The following is a 13,452-nucleotide window of genomic DNA, read 5'->3' as shown; positions in this document are numbered from 1 at the left end:
TAGTTAAAGACTTGATGTTTCACAGACTAAACCTAACCTGAGACTTGCAACAGCATTGCGAATTTTGTAACACAGACCTTGATAGTTATAGATTTGATGTTTCATGGACCATACCTAACCTTCAACTTGAGGTACTAGACTGTCCATCATTTCCCCAAGTGAAGGAACAGGAATCTCATACCCTCCCAAGCCATTAGGAACAGTAATGGGATCTTACCCCTGTGCTAGATAAGAGGTTTATAGACTTACGTTTAACTGTGTTCCGAGATTCTTGAAATCCAGGGTGCTCTGACCCCCAGCTTAAATTCTCACACTCGCGTTCCAGCGTTTGTTCATGCCTCACTGACGCTTTCCCTTTCTCGCTCCCGTAGCACATCTTCCACAGACCAACACTGCGCTTTCTCCCATCCTCCAGGGCCTGATACACCCAGTTTGGAGTGATGGCTGCTGCATTGTTAAGAATCAGGGACAGGAGAGCCACTGCTACAGCAGTCACCACCAGCTTTTGAACAGCCATGCCTGCTTCCTCACCCCGGCTCCAAGACGCTCTTGTTACCCACAGAGCACAAGAGAGCCTCTTTTGTTTCCACACAAAACACTCATGTGCGTTGGAAATGCGGGAGTACCTAGAGCTACTTGAGAGCTGCTAGGGGAGTCGAGCATTCATTGTTACCTCCCCAGTGTCCTCAGAATCCAAGTAATTTGCGTTTTTGCTAAGCTTATCCACCCTCCTGTGCCTTCTCGACCGGAGGTGCGGCAATGATAAGCTGCCTTGTATGCAGGTCCATCCCTTATGATGAAGATGTGAGTTCTCCAACTGATGAGCCTTCAATAAAGCCAGAGGGATCACTCGTGCTCTCCTCAAGTAGCACACCTGTCTGTTGCGTGGTTAAAAGGCAGATTGCCTTAATACCCCAAGCAGGTTTGCAGAAATAATCTTTGTTTCAGTCAGACTATTAACAGCCACAGCACTCCTGATCAAATGGTTAGGCAGATATTGGCCATCTTGTTGAAATAGACTTCTTATTTCGACTGTGACACGATCTTAACATAACTGATAAGGTACCAAGGAGAAAAAGACGCTTTCTGGAAGCTAGGAGGAAACTGTTGTTTTTCTAACTCTGTTGCCGAGTTTCTGGGCGTAACTGTCTGCAACAAACATTCAGCACTGCGACTTCACAGTCAAACATTAACAGGATGTGTTTCCTCTAAGGAAGGGACCCGGACGACAATCAAAGCAGTGTTTCCAGCTCTTGGCTCAAATAACTGGGAAACGGGAATTTCTTCTGTGTTCTTCTATCCGGACAAGGTCACTGTGAAGGAAATGAGGAATGTCACCAAACCAGTACATGGGGTTCTGCCTTAACATGCTGCAATCTTTGACAAATGCAACTTTTAGATTCAATGGTGCTTAGTAATTGGCTCAAGTAATCATTTGTCCATTTGCAGAGCTGCAAGCTCTGCAGTTCTGTCATTTTGTAATCTGCCCATATTGCATGTACTGTATTAAGTCTAACTGTACCTTGTTATCTTTATGAATATTTATTCCTCTTTCCCTTTCTACATCCCCCTTTGCATCTCTTTCTGCATCTTTCTCTCTTACTTTTGCATCTCTATCTCTCATTCTCTCTTCCTCCCTCTCTCTCTTTCTCACTACCCTCCTCTCCATTTCCCTCTTTACCCCACTCTCTATCCTCTCTCTGCCCCCTCTGTATATGTATATACATATCCTATAAAAGTATTCACCCCCCCCCCCTTGGAAGTCTTTGTTTTATTGTTTTACAACATTGAATCACAGTGGATTTAATTTGGATTTTTTGACACTGATCAACAGAAAAAGGCTCTTTTGTGTCAAAGTGAAAATGGATTTCTACAAAGCAATCTAAATTAATTACAAGTATAAAACACAATAAACAGTAAAAAAAAACTAAATCAAATAAATATTTGGCGTGACCATCCTTTGCCTTTAAAACTGATCATTCCCTTAGATACACTGTCACGCAGCTTTATAAGAAAATCAGTTAGTAGGTTGTTCCAAACATCTTGGAGGACTTGCCTCAGTTCTTTTGCAGACTTTTGCTGTCTCACTGGCTTCTGTCTCTCCAGGTAATCCCAGACAGCCTCGATGGTGTTAAGATCAGGGCTCTGTGGAAGTCATATCATCTGAAACCATATAAAAAAATCTCATGTGCCGAAGACTTCTGTACAGTACTGTATATCCATTTGTCTTCTGGAATATGTGAATGTCTGATCATAGATTAAGAAATAAATTATAACTTTTGAATACAATATTCAAGATGCAACAAGGGTACCGTTATAAATGCATTCAGCAGACCAGGCAGCCTCTGTGGAGAGAGGGGGAGCTGTGATAGATGCTACGGCTTGTTGGAATATTAATTATTTTCTGTGAATAAAATTACAATTCTGTGTAAAAGAACTCCTGTCTGCACTAGAGGAACATACAGTCATGATCAAAAGGTTCAGTTGTTGTTCAGATCTAACATCAGAATGGGGAAGAAATGTGATCTAAGTGACTGACCATGAATGATTGTTGGTGCCAGATGGAGTGGTTTGAGGATCTCAAATTGCTGATCTCCTGGGATTTTGACACACAGCAATCTCAAGAGTTTACAAAGAATGGCACAAAAAAAAATCCAGTGAGTGGCAGTTCTGTGGGCAAAAATGCCTTGTTAATAAGAGAGGTCAGAAACATAGAAAATAGGTGCAGGAGTAGGCCATTTGGCCCTTCGAGCCTGCACCGCCATTTATTATGATCATGGCTGATCATCCAACTGAGAACCCTGCACCAGCCTTCTCTGTTCCAGCACTACAGTACAGAAGGGAATGGCCAGGCTGGTTCAAGCTGACAGGAAGGTAACAGCAACTCAAATAACCACATTTTACAACAGTGGTGTGCAGAAGAGTATCTCTGAATGCATAACACATCGGACCTTGAAGCAGACCACAAAACATAAATTCAGTGGTCATTTTATTAAGTATGAGAGGTAGATAGTAAATTGGCCATGGAGTGTATATAACATGAAATTTGTTGTTTTCTGGCAGTAATACAGTGCAAACACATAAAATTACACTAAATTACAAAATAAATAAATAGCACAAAAAAAAGAAATACAAAGTGTTGTTCATGGGTCAAGGGCCACTGAGAAATCTGATGGCAGAAGGGAAAAAGTTCCCAAACTATCAAGGATCTTCATATTTCATTATCCCCTGATGTGAATATTTCTGCTGTTCTCTGGTTCATTTCAAATTTTCTGATCTCTAGTGTTTTGTTTCAGGATAATTGGAATTGGTTTATTATTGTCATATTTACAGAGATACAGTGAAAAGCTTGTCTTGCATTGATGGAATGACACAATAGAGTAGTTGGAAAGTAAGCTATTTATTCATTTTTATCTCTGTCTTTGCTTTTTCTTGAGTGTACAACAAAATGTAAGAAACATCGTTGAAAGCAAATTATCTGTTCTTACTTTTGTTTAAGGGATATTGCACAAAGTTGCTCTTTTCCTGCATATTTATCCGTAATATATGCTGCTATACAAATGTAGATCCAGTGTTCCATATAGAATGATGGATAGTAGAGTTCATGTATGAGTCATAAACTCTCAGTTTAAGTGTCAGGACCTTGAAACAAAAAGGCAGGCATTCTGCAGTGGTACTGAGAGATAGTTCTGTTGTCAGAGGTAGCACGGCAGGTGGAGACCCCATCCGTTCTCTCAGGTAAAAGACCTCGCATAACAAAGAGAAACTACTCCTGGCATCCTGCGTGATATTTCTCCCTCTACCACTGAAAGAAATTATCTTTTGTTGCTAACTATGGCAGCTTTGTGTGAGCAAAAATCCTACTATGGTCACAATTCAAAAAGTAGCAAATTTGTTGGGAGATACCTTGGAACATTATAAGGTCTTAAATCCACAGAGCACTACAGTACAGAAACAGGCCCTTCGGCCGATGTAGCCTGTGCTGAACTGTTATCCTGCTTAGTCCTATCAAACCACACCCAGACCATAGCCTCTATACCCCTCCCATGTATGTACTTATCCAAACTTTTCTTAAATATTGCAATCGAACCCACATCCATCACTTCTGCTGGCTGCTCGTTCCACACTTGCACTGGTCTCTGAGTGAAGAAGACCCCCCTCATGTTGCCCTTCCCATAACCTCCAGTTGTAGTCTCACCCAACCGCAGTGGAAAAAGCTTGCTTACATTTACCCTATCTATACCCCTCATAATTTTGTGTACCTCTATCAAATCTCTCCTCATCCTCTGCGGTCCAGCAAATAAAGTCCTAACCTATTCAACGTTTCCCTGTAACTCAGATCCTCAAGTCCTGGCAATATCCATGTAAATTTTCTCAGCACTCTTTCAGTCTTATTGATATCCTTCCTGTCAGTAGGTGACCGGAACTGCGCACAGTCCTCCAAATTAGGCCTTACCAACATCTTCAACAAGTTCAGTGCCATAAAAATGTTTATCTGTCCAAACAAATACAGTAATTGGATGTTAGGCCCAAAAACCCATACATTAAAAATAATCAGCAAGGTTATTTTGTTATAATGATTTATTTTTCTTGATAAGATAAGATTAACTTTATTTGTCACATACGCATTGAAGCATCAAAACATACAAAGAAATGGATCACAAACAAGAGAAAATCTGCAGATGCTGGAAACCCAAGCAACACACACAAAATGCTGGAGAAACCCAGCAGGCCAGGCAGCATCTATAGAAAAGAGTACAGTCGACATTTCAGGCCAATACCCTTCATCAAGACTGGAAGAAAAGATGAGTCGGAGTAAGAAAACGGGGAAGGGGGAGGGGAGGAAGATCCACGAGGTGATAGGTGAAACTGGGAGGAGGGAGAGGGCTGAAGTAAAGAGCTGGGAAGGGCTGGAGAATGTGGAATCTGATAGAAGAGGACAGAAGGCCATGGAAGGAAAAAAAAGGGGGAGGAGCACCAGAGGGGTAGGCAGGTAAGTTGAGAGAGGGAAATGGGATTGGGGAGTGGTGAAGGAGAGGGTGGGTAGGCTTTACTGGAAGTTCGAGAAATTGATGTTCATGCCATCAGGTTGGAGGCTACCGAGGTGGAATGTAAGGTGTTGTTCCTCCAACGCAATAATGAGTGTGGCCTTATCCCGACAGTAGAGGAAGCCATGGACTGACGTGTCGGAATGGGGAGCAGAATTAAAATGGGTGGCCTCTGGGAGATCCCACTCTTTGTGGTGGACAGAGAATAGGTGCTCGGCGAAGCAGTATCCCAACCTGAGCTGGATTTCCCCACTGTACGGGGGCTACATCAGGAGCACTGGATACAGTAGATGACCCCAACGTACTCACAGGTGAACTGTTACCTCACCTGGAAGGACATTTTGGGGCCCTGAATGGTAGTGACCTACCACCCCACCAGCCTCCACATCCAACACATAATTCTCTGTAACTTCTGTCACCTCCAGCGGAATCCTGCCACCAAGCACAACTTTCCCTCCCCTCCCTCCACTTTCCACGGGGATTGCTCCTTACGCAACTCCCTCATCCATTCGTCCCTCCCTACCGATTTCCTTCCTGGCATTATCCTTGCAAGCGGAATAAGTACTACACCTGCCCCTATACCTCCTCCCTCATTTCCATTCAGGACCCCAAACGGTCCTTCCAGGTGAGGCGACGCTTCACCTGTGAGTCTTTTGGGGTCATTTACTGTGTGCTGTGCTCCTGCTGTGGCCTCCTGTACATCAGTGAGACCTGAAGTAGACTGGGAGACCGTTTCACGGAGCACCTCTGTCCACCAGAAGAAGCGGGACCTCCCAGTGGCCAGCCATTTTAACTCTACCTCCCATTCCCATTCCGATATGTCTATCCATGACCTCCTCCACTGTCGGTATGAGGTCACACCAGGTTGGAGGAACAACACCTTATATTCTGTTTGGGTAGCCTCCAACCTGATGGCATGAACATAAAATTCTTGAACTTCTGGTAAAGCCCCCCCCCCCCCACCTTCACCATAAACCCTTTCCTATTTCCACTTCTCACCTTATCTCCTTACTTGCTTATCACATCCCTCTGGTGCTCCTCTCCCCTTTTCTTTCTTCCATGGCCTTCTGTCCTATCAGATTCCCTCTTCTCCAGCCCTGTATCTCTTTCACCAATCAACTTCCCAGCTCTTTACTTCACCCCTCTCCCGCCCACCCCTAGTTTCACCTATCACCTTGTGTTTCTTACTCCCCTATCCTCACTTTCTTACTATGACTCCTCATTCTTTTTTTCCAGTCCTGACGAAGTGTCAACTGTACTCCTTTCCGTAGGTGCTGCCTGTCCGCTGAGTTCCTCCAGCATTTTGTGTGTGTTGAGTGAAGTGTATTATTTGTGTCCACAACCAACACAGTCTGAGGATGTGTTAGAGGCAGCTGCGAGTGTCGCCATGCTTCTGGCACCAGCATAGCATGCCAACAACTTCCTAATCCTAACTCGTACATCTTTAGAATGTGGGAGGAAACTGAAGAACCTGGAGGAAATCCACTCAGTCACCAGGAAAATGTGCAAACTCCTTACGGTTAGTGTGGGAATTGAAGTCGTAATTACTGGCACTGTAAAGCCTTGTGCTAACCACTACACTACTATGCTGCCCCCACATTGCACCTGCCTGTATCCCAAATCCACTGTGATCCCAGTCCTTTTCCAGACACATTCAATTCCTGCTAACATCCTGTTCCCCATCCTACCCCTCCTGTTCTTTCAGTTTTAGCCTCCAGTTGCTGCTCTCCTTATCAATACTGTTGCACTGCTTGCCCATGCCCATCTTTGTTTCCCTGCTGTACACATCCTGCTTCTCACCTGCTTTCTGGACATGCGTTCCGCACACACCAGACACAGCTTCAGCATGGTCATTAAAGGCTACGGGGAGAAGGTGGGAGAATGGGGTTGAGAAATCAGCCATGATCAAATAGTGAAGCAGACCCGATGGTCCGAATGGCCTAATTCTGCTCCTATTTATTAAACATTAGTGCATTCATGTCCACTTTCCTAGAGTGCTGTAGAGCTTATGAAATTCTTTACAAGTACAATCTCAGTTATGATGTAGGAATTTCAGCCAATATGTAACATAACAAGCTCCTGAAGACCATTGTGATAATGCCTAAATAATCTGTTTTATTGGTGTTGGCTGCAGGATCAATATTAGTCAGAACGTATTTGAAGGAGGGTTATCCTCTTTGAAATAATGCCATGGAAACTCAGCAGCAGCCCAAATGTTTGTCTGGGGGATTTGAAGCAGGGCTTGAACACATAACCTTTGATTCCAAGTTAAGCACTCCTCTGACTGAGCCATGGGTGGATTATTCTCCACGAGGGAAGGACATCTGCTTCAAACTATTCTGTAGCTTATAGATTGCAATCAGTGTTTGGTGTCTTTAAAAAGATATCATAACAATAAGCATAAGAAGTGAAAAGGGGGCTGGTCAGGGTCAACAATGGATATTGTGTCCTAGCTGTCAGTTGATATGTAAGCCAGGGCAGTACGATATGGAGAGCAGGCTCTTACCCATGCAGTAGGCTCCCATCTCCACGCAGCTGATGAATCCAAAGGAACAGCAGACTGATACACTTTGACACCAGTGACTTTGCAGGAGTTGCCAGTCAGTGTTGAACTCAACATGGGACTGTCTTAGGAACTCCAGTACTGGAATTTTCCTTGGGGTTTACTCCCAAAGCCTTCCCCGTGAGTGGGTTTGGCTGTAAAGCAGCAGAGGTTTGAGATCAGAGTTTTCCTTCTCCTAGATGAGCTGCCAACCACAGCTAACAAGCCCCATCTGCCCAGAGCAACTGGTTTTAAGGTGCCAGTAACCCACCTTTGCCCCTTCTCCGGGAGAAAGAAGTGAAAAGGACTGCAAAAATCCCACCTGTGTTATCCAATTACAGCCAGAGACAATAAAGGCACAAAGTCCATGACAAGTTACTGTTAAAACTTTACTGTTGATTTACAGTAAACAATTATTCAAAGTTTGCATCTGACTGATTCACTTCATCCTGTTTCGTAGTTCATACATCCAGAGCACGTTTCCACATTACAGTGCCGTTACCACAAATAGTCTCTGTACTTTTCTATTTCAATTCTATTACTGTACCCGACACATCTGCTCTCTATTAAAAGCTAGTTGCTGTTTCCTGCTAGTTAGGTACATATGCTTGTCATTGTGTTCAGGTCAGAACAGGAAGAATCCTCAGCACAAAGACTTTGAATTTTTCCGCAATCTCTTTGCTTTAACCCTTTGATTGTGGTCCTATATATAGCTTGGTACAAATGTTTCAGGACTTGTGAAATATGGGATGGAAGGTATCTTTGTGCACTTGCTACCATTTGTTTCCTTGGTAGAAACTCAGCTATTTTCAACATCTGCTAAAGATTGAATAATGCTTGTCATTTATTCATTTTCTGTTGGTCTATATTAAGGTTAGCTTGATCAGGTTATGTCTCGGATGTTCTAGGAATGAATTCACAGCTTTCAACAATTTGTACTTTATCCTCCTAATCATCTACAGACACTAATTTATCGAGACTTAGCGCAGACATCATTAGAGTGAAACTTCATCTGGAGGTCAATGTGAACTGCAAGTTGATTGATGGTGAACAATGAGGCTTTAGCAGAACGTCTATAGTGAACATGAGAAATAGGAGCAGGAGTCAGCCATCTGGTCTATTGAGCCTGCTCCACCATTCAATAAGATCATAGTTCTTCTGGCTATGGACTCAGCTCCACTTACCTGCCATAACCCTTAATTCCCCTGCTATGCAAAAATCTATCGATGTATGTCTTAAACATATTTAATGAGGTAGCCTCTACTTTTTCCCTGGGCAGAGAATTCCAAAAATTCACAATTCTGTGGGAAAAGCAGTTTCTATTAATTTCTGTCCTAAATCTATTCCTCTGAATCTTGAGGCCATGTCCTCTAGTTCCAGTCACTCTTACCCGTGGAAAGAACTTCACTGCCTCTAATTTTTTTTTTTATCCTTTTCATAATTTTGTTTCACTAACATCCCCCCTCATTACTCTGAATTCTAGCAAGCATAGTCCCAGGAAACTCTATCTCTCCTCATAGGCTAAACACTCTTACCTCCAGAATCAGCCTGTGAACCTCCTCTACACCACCTCCATACCAGTATATCCTTCCTCAAGTCAGGAGACCGGAACTGCATGCAGTACTCCAGGTGCGGCCTTACCAGTACCTTGTAAAGTTGCAACATAACCTCCCTGCTCTTAAATTCAGTCCCTCTAGAAATGAAGGCCAACATTCCATTTGCCTTCTTGATAACTTGTTGTAGCTGCAAACTAACCTTTGCGATTCATGCACACTAACTTCCGAGTCCCTCTTTCACCATTTAAATACTAACCTGATCTCTCTCTCCCTTCAAAAGTGGGTGATCTTGCATTTATCAACATTGTACTCCATTTGCCAGACACCTTGCCATTTATTTAACCTATCTATATCTCTCTGCAGACTCTCCACATCTTCTGGCCAATTTGCTTTTTTACTCAATTTAGTGTCATTGATACACTACACTCAGTCACCTCTTCCAGATCAATACCCATGAACAGTTGTGAGCCCAGCACTGACTGCTATGACACTCCATTCACCACTAACTGCCGATCAGAGATGCACACATTTATCCCGACCCCTTATATTATACTATTAAAGTTTTATTATTATTATTATATTCCATCTGGGTAGACTACAACCTGATGGCATAAACATCAATTTTTCAAACTTCTGCCAATTGCACCCCCCTCACCATTCCCCCAGTTCCATTTCCCTCTCTCACCTTATCTCCTTACCTGTCCATCACCTCCCTAGTGCTCCTCCCCCTTCTCTTTCTTCCAAGGTCTTCTGTCCTCCCCGGTCAGGTTCCCTCTTCTCCAGCCCTTTATCTCTTTCACTAATCAACTTCCCAGCTCTTTACTTCACCCCTCCCCTTCCCAGTTTCATCTATCACCTAACACCTTGTAGTTCTTCCTCCTCTCCTCCCACCTTCTTGCCCTAACTTTTTTTTTCCCAGTCCTGATGAAGAGTCTTGGCCCAAAACGTCAAATGTTTACTCTTTTCCATAGATATTGCCTGGCCTGCTGAGTTCCTCCAGCAATTTTGTGTGTGTTGCTTTGGATTTTCAACATCTACAGATTTTCTCGTCTTTGTTATCCCAAATGCCTGCCTTCTGTTGGGTCATCAACCCTCTATCCATGTCCCAACTCCATGCATCCTTAAGTTGTGGATAATTCTTTCTGTGCTTCCTGGAAATCCAAGTATCTAACATCCACCTCTTCTCTTCTATCTTTCGCAGTCATTATATCCTCAAAGAACTCTGGTAAATTTGTCAAACAAGACCTGCCCTTCATGAATCCATGCTGTATCCAGTTATTGATGGGTGTTGGAGTATTGATAGGATAGTGGCCATTTCATCTCATATGACTATAAAGTATCAAAACCGGTCACGGACTAATTCTGCTCCTATCTGTTATGGTCTACTTCTGGTCAGTAAAAGTCAGGGTAACAAAATATGCCTTTATTTGCTTGGAGTGTAGATGTGAGCTTGAAGGATTGTCTCTGTGTTTCTCCATTGTAGTCTTGGGTTTGTTTGGTTTGTTGGTGGGACTCCCATGATTTTGGGTTCACTCACGTGCCAGTTCCTGAGCACAAAATTACAGCTGCTGCTTCAGAAGAGACATGAAAGGATGTTAAAGGAGCTATTTCAATGTAAGATTTTATCTCTCACAATAAATGAGAGCACGTGTGTCTGCTGATGAATTAAGTTGTGAATGATGCCAGGGCATTGAAGGTGGATTCACAACACCTGCTTTACAGTTTCCTATTTGAGTTGTTGTTTGAGTTGATGTACGGGGACCAGATAATGCAGAGTTATCAACAGAGGTGGAAATGAGTTTCCAGGAATGTTCATGGAGAACCAGTTTCAGAATCATACTCGCCTCTTCATATTGCATACCAGTTCTGTGCTCTTCTACACAATTTCTGTCATAAACTCTGTTGCTCTACAACTGTTCAACCATGTTAAGAACGTAGGACATAGAACATAGAATAGTACAGCACAGTACAGGCCCTTCGGCCCACAATGTTGTGCCGACACTCAAACCCTGCCTCCCATATAAGCCCCCACCTTAGATTCCTCCATATACCTGTCTAGTAGTCTCTTAAACTTCACTAGTGTATCTGCCTCCACCACTGACTCAGGCAGTGCATTCCACGCACCAACCACTCTCTGAGTAAAAAACCTTCCTCTAATATCCCCCTTGAACTTCCCACCCCTTACCTTAAAGCCATGTCCTCTTGTATTGAGCAGTGGTACCCTGGGGAAGAGGCGCTGGCTATCCACTCTATCTATTCCTCTTATTATCTTGTGCACCTCTATCATGTCTCCTCTCATCCTCCTTCTCTCCAAAGAGTAAAGCCCTAGCTCCCTTAATCTCTGATCATAATCCATACTCTCTAAACCAGGCAGCATCCTGGTAAATCTCCTCTGTACCCTTTTCAATGCTTCTACATCCTTCCTATAGTGAGGCGACCAGAACTGGACACAGTACTCCAAACGTGGCCTAACCAGAGTTTTATAGAGCTGCATCATTACATTGCGACTCTTAAACTCTATCCCTCGACTTATGAAAGCTAACACCCCATAAGCTTTCTTAACTACCCTATCTACCTGTTAGGCAACTTTCAGGGATCTGTGGGCATGTACCCTGAGATCCCTCTGCTCCTCCACAGTACCAAGTATCCTGACATTTACTTTGTACTCTGCCTTGGAGTTTGTTCTTCCAAAGTGAGTTCTTCTCTCACTTCTCCGGGTTGAACTCCATCTGCCACTTCTTAGTCCACTTCTGCATCCTATCGATGTCTCTCTGCAATCTTTGACAATTCTCTACACTACCTACAACACCACCAACTTTTGTGTCGTCTGCAAACTTGCCAACCCACCCTTCTACCCCAACATCCAGGTCGTTAATAAAAATCACGAAAAGTAGAGGTCCCAGAACAGATCCTTGTGGGACACCACTAGTCACAATCCTCCAATCCGAATGTACTCCCTCCACCACGACCCTCTGCCTTCTGCAGGCAAGCCAATTCTGAATCCACCTGGCCAAACTTCCCTGGATCCCATGCCTTCTAACTTTCTGAATAAGCCTACCATGTGGAACCTTGTCAAATGCCTTACTAAAATCCATATAGATCACATCCACTGCACTACCCTCATCTATATGCCTGGTCACCTTCTCAAAGAACTCTATCAGACTTGTTAGACACGATCTGCCCTTCACAAAGCCATGCTAACTGTCCCTGATCAGACCATGATTCTCTAAATGCCTATAGATCCTATCTCTAAGAATCCTTTCCAACAGCTTTCCCACCACAGCCGTAAGTCTCACTGGTCTATAATTACCCGGACTATCCCTACTACCTTTTTTGAACAAGGGAACAACATTCGCCTCCCTCCAATCCTCCGGTACCATTCCCATGGACAACGAGGACATAAAGATCCTAGCCGGAGGCTCAGTAATCCCTTCTCTCACCTCATGGAATAGCCTGGGGAATATTCCGTCAGGCCCCGGGGACTTATTTGTCCTAATGTATTTTAACAACTCCAACACCTCCTCACCCTTAATATCAACATGCTCCAGAACATCAACCTCACTCATATTGTCCTCGCCATCATCAAGTTCCCTCTCATTGGTGAATACCGAAGAGAAGTATTCATTGAGGACCTCGCTCACTTCCACAGCCTCCAGGCACATCTTCCCACCTTTATCTCTAATTGGTCCTACCTTCACTCCTGTCATCCTTTTTTTCTTCACATAATTGAAGAATGCTTTGGGGTTTTCCTTTACCCTACTCACCAAGGCCTTCTCATGCCCCCTTCTTGCTCTTCTCAGCCCCTTCTTAAGCTCCTTTCTTGCTTCCCTATATTCCTCAATAGACCCATCTGATCCTTGCTTCCTAAACCTCATGTATGCTGCCTTCTTCCACTTGACTAGATTTTCCACCTCACTTGCCACCCATGGTTCCTTCACCCTACCATTCTTTATCTTCCTCACCGGGACAAATTTATCCCTGACATCCTGCAAGAGATCCCTAAACGTCAACCACATGTCCATAGTACATTTCCCTGCAAAAACATCATCCCAATTCACATTCGCAAGTTCTAGCCTTATAGCCTCATAATTTGCCTTTCCCCAATTAAAAATTTTCCTGTCCTCTTTGATTCTATCCTTTTCCATGATAATTATAAAGGCCAGGGAGCGGTGGCCACTGTCCCACAGATGCTCACCCACTGAGAGATCTGTGACCTGACCCAGTTCATTACCTAGTACTAGATCTAGTATGGCATTCCCCCTGGTCGGCCTGTCCACATACTGTGACAGGAATCCATTCTGGACAC

The 13,452-nt window shown here is 43.7% G+C and overlaps 2 protein-coding genes across 3 annotated transcripts in view; one reads left to right on the top strand and one right to left on the bottom strand.

The window, feature by feature from the left end:
• The window catches only part of ift140 (intraflagellar transport 140 homolog (Chlamydomonas)), a 232,275-nt gene that overhangs the window by 140,128 nt on the left and 78,695 nt on the right, over nucleotides 1-13,452 (top strand). The window lies entirely within an intron of this gene.
• tmem204 (transmembrane protein 204) overlaps nucleotides 1-13,452 on the bottom strand; it is a 146,153-nt gene that overhangs the window by 128,441 nt on the left and 4,260 nt on the right. For both annotated transcript variants that reach the window (XM_072269236.1, XM_072269238.1), the window contains exons 2-3: nucleotides 2,057-2,163; nucleotides 250-1,313 (exon numbers count right to left, since the gene is read on the bottom strand). In XM_072269236.1, coding sequence (XP_072125337.1) covers nucleotides 250-517 — 268 coding nt within the window. In that variant the 5' untranslated portion in view covers nucleotides 518-1,313; nucleotides 2,057-2,163. The remainder of the gene's footprint in view (nucleotides 1-249; nucleotides 1,314-2,056; nucleotides 2,164-13,452) is intronic.

The sequence above is a fragment of the Mobula birostris genome, chromosome 9, assembly GCF_030028105.1.
Source record: "Mobula birostris isolate sMobBir1 chromosome 9, sMobBir1.hap1, whole genome shotgun sequence".
In the NCBI taxonomy this organism is placed as follows: Eukaryota; Metazoa; Chordata; class Chondrichthyes; order Myliobatiformes; family Myliobatidae; genus Mobula; species Mobula birostris.
This window is presented reverse-complemented; position numbering and strand designations above follow the sequence as displayed.